The sequence below is a fragment of the Chinchilla lanigera genome, unplaced genomic scaffold (genome assembly GCF_000276665.1).
Source record: "Chinchilla lanigera isolate Chin_1 unplaced genomic scaffold, ChiLan1.0 scaffold00012, whole genome shotgun sequence".
Classification (NCBI taxonomy): domain Eukaryota; kingdom Metazoa; phylum Chordata; class Mammalia; order Rodentia; family Chinchillidae; genus Chinchilla; species Chinchilla lanigera.
The window spans coordinates 942,130-953,981 of NW_004955413.1; the positions used below are offsets into that span (position 1 = coordinate 942,130).

At 39.4% G+C, this 11,852-nt stretch overlaps 1 protein-coding gene across 1 annotated transcript in view; it reads right to left on the minus strand.

Annotated features, from left to right (window-relative positions):
• The window catches only part of LOC102024543 (high affinity immunoglobulin gamma Fc receptor I-like), a 25,746-nt gene extending 17,597 nt beyond the window's left edge, over positions 1 to 8,149 (minus strand). The window contains 3 exon segments of the mRNA XM_005378716.2: positions 6,480 to 6,737; positions 7,549 to 7,569; positions 8,052 to 8,149. Of these exon segments, the coding sequence (XP_005378773.1) occupies positions 6,480 to 6,737; positions 7,549 to 7,569; positions 8,052 to 8,082 (310 nt within the window). The 5' untranslated portion in view covers positions 8,083 to 8,149.
• Positions 8,150 to 11,852: the final 3,703 nt, after the last annotated feature.

The following is an 11,852-nucleotide window of genomic DNA, read 5'->3' on the forward strand; positions in this document are numbered from 1 at the left end:
AAGCGGGCTGGGCCGGGGATATAGCTCAGTGGCACAAGTGTCTGCCTGGCAAGCACAAGCGAGTTCGATTTCCGGTCCCCCCCCCCAAAAATAAAATGTAATTTAGACCAAAAGATAACTGGGTACCTTTATCCAAAAGATATGTTGTGTCTAACATTGCTGAGTCTGAGGCTTCTCTCCCCTTCCTGAAGCTGAAGCTCCTAAGTCACTCTCATTTAAAGCTTCTACTGGTTATGTCTTTGTTTACCTAACTGAACTAAAGCCCAGCAAGAATTGTATCCTTCACAAAAAGCTGAGAGTAAATTTGCTTCTATGCATATACATGTGTCATTTCCCTTAGCGAGCTCAAACAAATTAAACAGGATTTGGGAATTTTAAAGGCTTTAGAGGAGTCATCCAAACTTATAAATTGACCGGAAAAGATGTTGATTTTAAATCAGACCCTGACCCATAGTAAAAATCAAACAGCATTACAGGCTGCTATAGCTTTTGGGGATGAGCTACATCTGGTTCACTACAAAAGACCAGAGGATTTATAGCCAGGAGAACAACAAATGTCTCTAGGATCTCAGGTGGGTACCAGGTCTCCAATAGCCCAATTCTACGTGACAGATTGAGGGCCTGAGGAAAACTAAATCTGAGCCTCTAAATTACTCTCAACTGTCAACTCTCAACCAGAAAATCCCTTGGTTTTTCTCAAATGGCTACAGGAGGCACTGATTTAATATACCTCCCTGTCTCATCAGTCAGTGGATGGACAAAGTATCATTTCAGATAAATTGATCACCTAGTCTGCCCAGCCTTGCTTTCTTATTATTCTGGTAAAAATTGCCAGCTGAGTCTTTTACAACCCAGATTGGAAGGAGACCAAGGAAGAAGGAAAAGAAGAAGCAGCTGCCTCAGTTGCAGCCCTAGGAAAAGCCAACCAAGAGTCTGATTCCTGGGATTTCAAGGACAACCCTCCATCCACATCCACTTGTTACAGCTGTGGGAAACTGGCTATAAAATTTTAAGGGACTCTGACAGGAACCACCATAACATAAAGCCCCCCAAACCGTGCCTTGTCTGCAGTGAAGATGAAAAGCTGAACTGCCCTTAGAGACAAAGTTCCAGGAAAAAGACCCATGTCACAGGCTGGTTAGACAAAACTAGAGGATCCCAGGACACTTGCTGCCACTTCCCTCTGTCCAGACTGCCATTTCTGCTGAAGAACCCCAGATACTCATAACAGTAGGAAAAGAAAAAAAGAAATTAGCCTCTTGCTAGTCACAAGCGCCAGTATCTCTGTTCTTTTAACCCTGGCTCCCTCTTCAAGTCACCATAACGGTAAAAAGAGGTGGTCTGATATTTTCTGTCAACCTGCTGTAGCTGGAATAGGTTCATTTTCACCCTTTTCTTACTGATTATGCCTGAGAGTCCTGTTCCCCTCCTGGAAGACACATCCTGTTTAAATGCCACAGTGTATATACATCCAAACCAAGTGCTCTGCCTCCCCCTAATAAAAACTGAGGTTGATCATAAGTATGGGAAACTCAAAACAAAGTAGAGCAATAAGAGCCACTCCAGTACAAATATGTCCTAAAGACCCTACTACTTTTCTGCATCAAAGATAATACTGGCTAAGGCCAGCAGCTAAGAAAGGGCTGTTACCCATAACTGACAATTTAAGAGCACAAAGTTTGCTTACACTAGCCCCTTACATTAGCCCCTTATAATATTCTGATCCTGGGAGTTCAAAAACCCAACAGAGAGTAGAAATTGGTACAAGATCTTAGACTGATAAGTGAAGCAGTAGTGTCCATCTGGCCAGTGGTGCCCAACCCGTATATTCTTCTTTCTTAGATCCTAAAGCTATTGGCTTTCAGTTTTGTATCTAAAAGAGGCCTTTTTCTGCACTCTGCTACATCTTGACTGCTAGTTTCTTTCTGCCTTTAAAACTGGTCATGACCAAGCTTCTTAACTGAGTTGGACTGTACTGTCTCAAGGGTTCAGAGCCAGTGCTCACTTTTCTGGACAAGTGCTTTCCCATGATTTGGCCTGTTTCAAATTCTCTCAAGTCACAGTCCTGCAATATATAGATGATATACTGTTACCTACCCCCTCAGAGGAGCTCTTCAGCCAGAGCACTAGCCCTGCTGAATTTTCTAGCAGATATAGGTTATAAGGTCTCCAGGGGCAAGGCACTGGAAAAGTCTTTCCTTGGTAATCTCCTTCCCTAGGGCCAACTTGAAAAGTACCATACACTGAGATCCTGTCAACTCCCTCAGCTGTCAAAATAGCTGGTCTCCACTTGCAGATACATCATACTGGAGTTAAGCCCTGGGACCCAATGTTGACACTAAGCATGTGATTTGCCATCTAAATCTTCCTGTGAGCCAGTAAAAAAATTTAAAGTTCTTGTTTAAAAAAAATCACTCCTCTAGATAAATAGTCTAAAATGTTATTCTTTGCTTTCCTCATAGTTATTCTTATACAGCCTAAAAAGGGAAAATCAAGCAGCCACTGAAGAGCAGCAGCCATGGTTCTGCACTACCCCAGGGCTGTAAGCCTCAACAATGGCCACAAGGTGACCAAGAATGTGAGCAAACTGAAGGCACAGCTGCCACCAAAGGTGCCTCACCAACCACATCATGCCCCTGCGGGACATATCCAGGAGGTGTGGGCATCATGGAGCTACTGAAGGTCTCCAAGCACAAATGGGCCCTCATGTTCATCAAGAAAAGGGTAGGGACACACATTCCACACCAAGGGAAAATGCAAGGAGCTGAGCAACATGCTGACCACCATCAGGAAAGCAGCTTCCAAAAAAGACTGAGCCCCTCTCCTTGTGTGGAATGAATCTTTGGAGAAAACAACAGCAACAACAACAAAAAGGTAAAAATCAAATTTCTTTTTAATATGGGCTCAAAAATAAAAATATACAAAATCATAAAAAAAAATCCTGCTGGGTTGGTGGCCTACTTCTCTTGTCAAATACCTCAGGACTTCCTTGGTAGATATCTCCTTTCCTAGGAGAGGATTGAGACAAACTACAAGACTGTATTGTTCAGTCACAAAAAATCTTGTTAATTCATAAAACAGCTCACCATTACCAGGTGACTACATGGCCTAAACACTTTACCCTTCATGACCCAGGTCATAATCATGCTTTTCCAACAATGCCACTGAGGTCTACTACAGGCACTAGTGGAGCCCTTCTTAACTCAGTATAAAGTCACAAGGCCTATTATTAGACCTAATAACAACAGATATCAGTAGAGATACTTCCAGATGTGGGATGACTATATATAGTTGACTCCCATTGCAAGACGCCTTGGTCAAAAGGTCCCCTTATGTTGAGAACACAAAAATCACTCTTACTCACATTGGCCCAATATTATTGAATATATGAGAGAGACCACATGATCAGTATACACATATAATAACATTGCAGATAAAATTAGATAGTGTACTCCCAATGGCATCTTTTGGTTACCTCCAAGACAAATAGGGAGATATTCTTTAAGGTATGCCTGGTTACAAAACAGATGAGTTAAAAACACTGACTTACCCTATCTTCAACACCAGTGATCTCAAAATATATTTCACTGGTATGATCATCTGGCTACCTTTGTTCCTTCCCTGGGATTAAAAGATGTCATGCACCATATAGAGACATTAATTATACCCACAGGGCCTTAAATGACACCATAACCATAACATTCAAATTAATGAGGCAGGTTGTCCTACAAAATTGGACAGCCTTAGACATTTTAAGAAAAACACAAGGCTAAACTTGTGCAATTATAAAAACTGTGACTCAAACAAGTTAATGCTATGTCCAGTCTAGAGGGCCCTTGGACTCTTTCTATATCCTCTATATAAAAAGCCATTACTGGCTCTATTGATAAAAGTTTTTGCTGACAATAGTGGTGATTGTTCTCTTAATCTTCTTTGGGTCCTATGTGCTTAACTGTCTGCTTGGTTTCATCTTCTCTAGGCTTAAAGGTATCCACCTGCCCCTCCCCACCATGTCTGATGTCTATAGAGGGCCTTTAGATAGGACACCTGAGCAGTGTCTCTGACTGCCAATCAAAATCACAACCCCTTTCACCACCAACAACAAAAAATCCTGAGCGGTCTTCATTCATTTCCCCTAATGACAGTTGGAGATAGCTCTTCAGAGGAGAAATATTATAGATAGCTAAATCAGATAGAGGTTGATAGGCTGTTAAGAAAAGAGCAGGCCCAAGATAGAATCAAAACAGAGATGAGATAAACCAGACTAATAGTTAAGGGTTGAGTTGATGGAAACTAGGCCCCAAAATAGAGACATGATGGCTAGGCCTGCAAGCCTCCCCAGAGATGAATAGCAGCTTACAGTTGTAACTGGCACTGTTTGGTCCAATAAGCCTAAGCAACATAGCAAACATGTAGATAGATGACCAGAGCACTCTGATCCTCACTCCTACCTCTTCCAGAAATGCTTTGTTCTCTGTGCTATGTATCCTTGCTACATACTTTGTTTTCCATTTCTTCTTTTCTTTTTTTTGGTTTTAGGCTGGCCTCAAACTTGAGACAATCCTCCTGCCTCAGTCTCTCAAGTGCTAGGATTACAGGCATGAACTGTACTTTATTGTCCTACTAAATCAATATTAATTAAGTAACTCTCCTTGTAATCCTATAGGTTGAAGATTTACTCAAGATAAACTGCGAAGTAATTTACTGTATAAAAACCCCCTAGGCAAAGAGCCTTAGCAGCAACCCACATTTGGGTCCCCTCCTGCCTCTTGGGGGCTTCTTCTTAATAAAACATTTCCTGCTCTTAACCTCCTTTGTCCTCAACTCCATTCTTTGGCATCTTAAGGCACAACCTGAACACATCTAACACTTTGGGAATTACTTCCCTATAACAAAAGAACATGTCAAAAAATGATCACAGTAGTACTATTTGTAAGAGGCCCAAACTGGAACCAACCTAAGTTCATCAGTAGAACGAGAAAATATGTACTATTATGAGTAATGAAAGTGATTAACTTCAATTTTGCAACATGTATGAATATTGCAGCTATAATGTTGAGAGAAAGAAGCTAGACTCAAAGGAGCACCTCCTGTACCCTGCTGTAGTCGTTGTATGACATTCAAAAATAGATGGGAACTTAGGGTGTTTGAAGTCAGTGTTGGGGATGGTGACTGGAAACTGATTAGAAGTTTCTGGGGTCCTGGAAATATTCTGTTTCTTGACCTAAGTGCTGTTCATATGGTGAAAATTCACTGAGGTGTGCATTTGTTGTATGTAAGTCATACTTTATACAAAGAAAAAAAAGTAGGCTCTTCTCAGCTGTAGGCCATTTTTTTGTCATTTGACCCATGGAGCACTTCTGCCCAAAATAAACACCTCTTATTGGAAGAGTTGTGTTAGCTGCCCTCACCTTTCCCTTATCTTTCCATCCGAAGAACTTATTTTCAAAACCTAAGGAGTATGAAGAACACCTAGCCTTCCCCAGACGTTTGCAATGTTTCCTTGACTAAATCACATTTCCTCTAAAAGCAACAGAGTCTGCATAAATGCAATTTTGCCTCCATCATATAATACCTTTCATATTAGCATTTACAAAGAAATATGAGCTCTTTGCTTTTAACTGGCTAAATAATTTGGGTGTATTGTCCTGATAATAAAACATTTTGCCAGACCGGGGATATAGCTCAGCGGCGGAGTGCCTGCCTGGCAAGTGTGAGGTTGTGAGTTCAATTCCTGGTCCAAAAAACAAAACAAGACAAAACAAAAGATATTTTGCCCTAAGAATATTGTGTCTCCATGTCTTGACAAATAGAAATGACTTACAGATGTAAGAGGGTGGTGAATTTGTTTTTCTGTTTTTATTTATTAAGGTCGCACATGGTTCCATGTGTAGAATATTATTAGGACTGTACAGACTATGGGTATAATATGTGTATGGCAGTATTGCTTTTAAAAGTAGAAGTATGGGAACACCTTAGACATTTACTAACAGGCAGAATGGTTAAGTTAATTGTGGCATGGTCATACAGCAAACACTTAAAAAGAAATCTCTATTAATATAAAGAGAACTTTTTACATGATAAAAGATGTAAGATGCATCTGTATTCTATCAACCACAGATTTTTTTTGAAAGCTAATATACTAATAGTTTTAATTTTGTGCAAAGTCACTTGCAGGACTAGGGTTATAGGATGGTAAGGAGATTTCATTGTACATCATTACACATTTGTCTGAATTATTATTTACTATATCCTGGCATAAATTTTGAATAATGATAAAATCCTCATGTCTGAGTTCTTCTCCAGTTACTCTACTCATGAGGGGGCAGATGGGGTGGGTCTTAATGTTTTGAGTATATTGACTTAATTTCAGCTAGTAGGCAGTTAGAGCTGAGAATTGTATGCACACACACACAAACACACACATCTGGCATTCACACAAAGGAAGACTTTGCAATTTCTAGCCATGCCATATTCACCTGCATGGATTTCTAGTTGTACAGGGTCACTCTGTGCTGAGAGCCCTGTTTGGCACATGTATTCACCGCTGTCACTGAAACTTGCTGCAACGATGCTGTGCCTGGGAGTTGAGGTCTGAAGGGTTGTGCCATTGAGGAGCCAGTGCACGGAGTTGTTCCCAGGCAGGTGAGGCCCCTCACACCACAAGGCAACATTTTCTTCTCGGAACACATTGACCCATGGAGGCTGCAAGGTGATAACTGCCTTTGTGGAGTCCTCTTGGGTATAGAAACAGAAATAAAAACAAGAAACAAACAAATAACAACAAATAGAATACAAGGAAGGGCTCTGAGTGATTAATAAGGTTTTGTGGAAAGCACAAAGAAAAAAATGCATATTTAGATTAATTTGAATAAATAGGCAAGTGGGAACCTACAAAAGTGAGCCTAAAGGCAGAGAGCTACAGAGAGCTTTGTTCATGTTATTGAATCTTAATCTGGGAATTGGGAATATTGGGTTCCTGATGAGGAATATTGTGTTACTGACTTAGTTCTCCCTGGGGTAAGGAATAAGGCACATTTTAGGGTAGGACAACTGACTAGAGCCAGTTTCCCTCTCTTTGATGCCGCACTATGTCTAAGGGTAAAGCACAGAACTTCACTGCCTTCTGCATCTGAAATGCTTCCCTTTGAAGACTTCACTCTGTTCCTGGCTCTCTCTGCAGAGACAAAAAGAACTCAGCTTTCCTGTAAAGAGGACTAGTCTGGGGGATGTTGGGAAACCCAGCAGAGCTTCTTCTGCAGTTCTGGATCATCCCTGTTCTTTTTTTTTTTTTTTTGAGGGGGGGTGCTGTTCTTGTATATACAGAGTTCAGCAGTCAGGACTCATATAGAAACACTTAGGAAACTTAAGAAAATTTAAAGATCAGAGTTTTGTAAAAATCACATTCTGAATATGGAAGGTTTTCACACAATTTACAAATCTTTCTCCTGTCTATCCTCTTCCGAAACTCTCTTCTTCAGGTTAATGACCCTCATCCTTTGGAAGTCGAAAAGTGGTGTAAGAGAAATTGGGCTGGAAGTCACTCACCCACTTGCCCACCAACTGGAACTGCAAGAGAGCAGAGAATAGAGATATCAGTTTGTCAGTGGGAGATAACGACAAAAGGCGAATTGGGAACAGAGAATGATACAGACTCTGAGGGAATACTTTAGGCCTCTTGAGAGCCTCTCTATCCCTCTTTCTCAAAATCAAGTATCAACTGAACTGATGGTCATTGATTTTATCCAGTATTGAGGCTCAAACCCAGGGACTGGCACATTCTAAGCAAGTGCTCAACCACCAGAGCTACACCCCTAGCCCCAATGAGGTTTTATTTTAATATGAGATCTTCATATGTTATACCAACTCAGGATTCCCCTTTATATCCTTTTGATATAGTAAATACCAAAAACCCAATCATCAAAGCCCAGAAACCGTTGTCTCAATGCTCATGATTTCTAGTGTAATATATCAAAGGAAAACAAACAAAAAAATCGTAATTCATTACTGGAGTTTGTATCTTTCTAGCCACTTGCCAGAGTTCAACTTACCCCAAAGGAGAAGAGCTGTCAAAAGCCACATGTTCCCTTTAAGCTGGTGAGAGCAGTGAAATCTGCAGCATGAACATTGAAGAGATTCTGCTGGAGGCCCCAGGGCAGTGATCAGAAAAGAGGAAGGAAGTTGCTGCTTCTGACCACATTCATCATATGTCTTTATTTTTTTTAATTTTTTAATTTTTTTGGTTTTTCTCCAGTACTGGGAACTGAACTCACAACCTTGCGCATGCCAGGCAGGTGCTTTTGCTGCCGAGCTAAATCCCCAGCCCCTCATCATATGTCTTTCCTGGGAAACACGTTCCTAATTTTTGAAGCATGGTTTTTCCATTCTAATATCCCTTAGTGCACCGCTCTCAATGTGAGGTTCTGTTTATTAGGTGACGATTTTTCAGAGTCCAGGGGAAAGAACTAAATTTTAATGGCATCTATTCTGATTATATTTTCCCTTTATTATGTCTGCTTCTTAGGGCCAGAATATGGCAAAACCCCACTTTTATAATTGGTGCAAGTTCTGGTCAGTGATTGATCATTTGAATCCTGAAAACTCTATATCGGCCTCTCTGAAGCTTCTGAAGTGATATTGAACTCTGCGAGTTTCCCAGCATAAACCAGCTTCTGTTCCTTTGAGGAGTACAGAAAGGATCAATCTTTAATTCTAGCAAGTATATATTTATATATGTATAAAATCTAAATATATATACATATAAAAGATAAAAAATCATCTTCCTGAGAGACATTATGAACTTGTAGTGTTTGTTTGGGCTAAATCCAAGGAAATTAAATGTTCAATGTATAGGCTGAGTGAAGAAAAGTTACTCATACCTATGGGTGGAAGTGGGTTTCAGAGTACAGGTGGAAAGTCCCCTGTCACCAAAGTCAGTGGATTCCTGAGGCATAGCTGTAAAGATGTAAAGAAGCTTTTAGGTATTCTGTTGAGAAAGAGCTAAATGGAAACTAGGATGAGCTCAATGAATGCAAAGGACCTTGGGTAGCAATCTCCCTGGCAAAGTGAAAACTGATGATAAGTAACATGGTAGAACTCATTACTGGCCCTAGTTGCCTTGAATTTACATTGTCTTCACAGCATCTTGAGAAGCAAGGTGTAGCTATCTCTCGCTATAACTCATCTATGTGATATTTATTGGCCAGTAGAACATGGACAGAAACAACATTGTGCTAATTTGAACTTAGAACTAGTTGTAGGACATTTCACGTATTATCTTCTCACACTTTTGTGCTTCTAAGACTGTAATGACATGAACATTCTATGGCTAGTCACCCATGTAGGAAGCAAACTGTCTAACCATCATAACCTGAAGCAGAGCTAACTCAGCTACCCTGGAAACCAGTGAAAAATAAATGCAGGTTTTATGCGACTGAGATTATAAGGTTATTATAGAGCAGTAGCTACAAATGGAAAACAAGGAAGCTCTGGAAAGAACTCAAGATGTTCTGAGACAGATGCCTCAGCTCACTGAAATTTACATTCAAAGGTGATACTTATAGTTCCATACTATTTCCTCAGCATAGTTTTCCACTTTATGGATGTAGCTTAATATATTTCATCAACTTCTCCTCCTGGGTGTTTCTTTTCTTTTTTTTTTGGTACCAGGAATTGAACTCATGATGTCAGACTTGCCAGGCAAGCACTTATGCCTCTGAGCTTTATATCTGGCCCTCCTTCTGATTGTTTCTGATTCTTTACTATGATGACCAGCACTGCAACACTTTAAACATTCAACTTATTTGTTCCTTAGGGCACATTCCCAGAATTGGTAGTGCTGAGTAAATGAATGTACACACATTTTTTTCCTTTGGGTAGTTTTGGCATTGTCTAGCATTATCCTCACCACTGCATATATTTGTAGAGTGCTTACTATATGCCAAAGTTGTGCTTCATATTCATTTTTGCATTTAATTCTTACAATTAGAATAGAATAGACATAACAGTATATATAACAGATATAACAGTGTAGTTATATCTATTTTACAAATGAAAAAATTAGGCAATGAAGCAGCCAGTAATTTGTCCAAGGTCATAAAAAGTAGAAGTTGGATTCAAAACTAGGTAGCTTGATTTCCTTTACAAACTCACTGATAGAATATAGAAGTTCCCACCTCATCCCTTGAAATTCCAACTGCTGCTTTAAAAATTAAGTGAATGCATTTAATTGATCAAGATGAGATAGGGGAATGAGTATTGTTGGGGAGCAGAAATATAAGATCCATGACATGGGGGTTGGGGGTTTAGCTCAGCGGCACAGCGCCTGCCTGGCAAGTGCAAGGTTGTGAGTTCAATTCCCAGTACCAGAAAAAACTCCCTCCTCCAAAAAAAAAACAAAAAAAAAAAAAACAAAAAAATCAGTAGTACCTCTTATGTATATCCTAAGTTGAAAGCTATGGGTTTTGTTGTTGTCGTAAAGTCAAACTGATCGGGCTCGCACACTCCTTCCAAGGAACGAAAAAAAAAAAAAAAACAACGAAAAAACCACAAAAAAACAAAGAAGATTCATGACCTAGAAGGGTGGAATATTTTTTTAAAACTAAGTATTCATAGCTTCCAAATGTTAAGGTAATAGTCAATGTTATAATTTGAATTGTGTAAAAAGAACTAGGATATTGGGGGCAAATATTATAACTAATGTAGACATAGTAGTCTTTCACATTTAATGACCAATAAAAATCTGATGTTCACAAGGATCATGAAGAGAATTTACATGTAATGATGATCTTTAAAATTGATTCACAAAGGGGCCAGGGATTTAGCTCAGTGGTGCAGCGCCTGCTGGCAAGTGTGAGGTCCTGAGTTCAATTCCTAGTACCCACCCCCCCAAAATAAATTGATTCACAAACATATTTTTCTCAAGTATTTTACCAAATATTGTTCTCTTTTTTACCACAGAAAATGATTTGTGAACAGTTAGAAATCTAATTAAGTTTTAAATCAGATCTTATTGGTACATTTTAGATGTACATAACAATCACATTCATCATAAAGAATTTGTGCCTGTACATGACGTAACTTGTTTTTCTCCCCGATTCCCCTACCCTTCAACCCCTCCTCTCATCCCTATTTACAAGCTTTGTTTCCATGTTTTCCTTCTTTTCTTTTCTAACTTTTTCCTTCTTTCATTTTCCTTTCTCCTGCCCTTTGTTCCCTTCCCCATTTGAAGACTTTCTTCCTATTTCACAATATTTATTATACATTTTGGTCCTTATTTGCACTTTTGGTTCATCACACCAGAGAAACAATGTGGTATTTACACATGTGCATCTACTTGATTTCACTTAAGAGTATGGACTCAATATACATTCATTTTCCTAGAAATGTCTCGAGTGTGTCCTTCTTTATGGCAGAATAGTACTCCGTTGTAGAAAAAACCCACATCTTTATCCATTCACCAGTTGATAAGCAACCCAGGGATTATTTCCAAGATTTGGCTACTACAAACTGTGCCACTATAAACATAGGTGTGCATATATCACTGTAGTATGATGCTTTTAATTCTTTTAGGAAGAAATGCAGGAGGGGAATGACTCAGTCAAATGGAACCTCTAGTCCTAGTTTTTTGAGAAATCTTCACACTGACTTCCATAGTATTTGCACCAGTCTACATGCCCACCAACAGTGGAGAAAGGTTCCTTTTTCCTCATAGCCCCACCAGCATTTGTTATTGGTTGATTTTTTGATAACAGTTATTCTTTCTGGGGTGAGATGTCATCTCAGTGTCATTTTATTTTATTTTATTTTATTTTTATTTTAAAAATAAAAGGAGGAAAACATTAACAGACAGA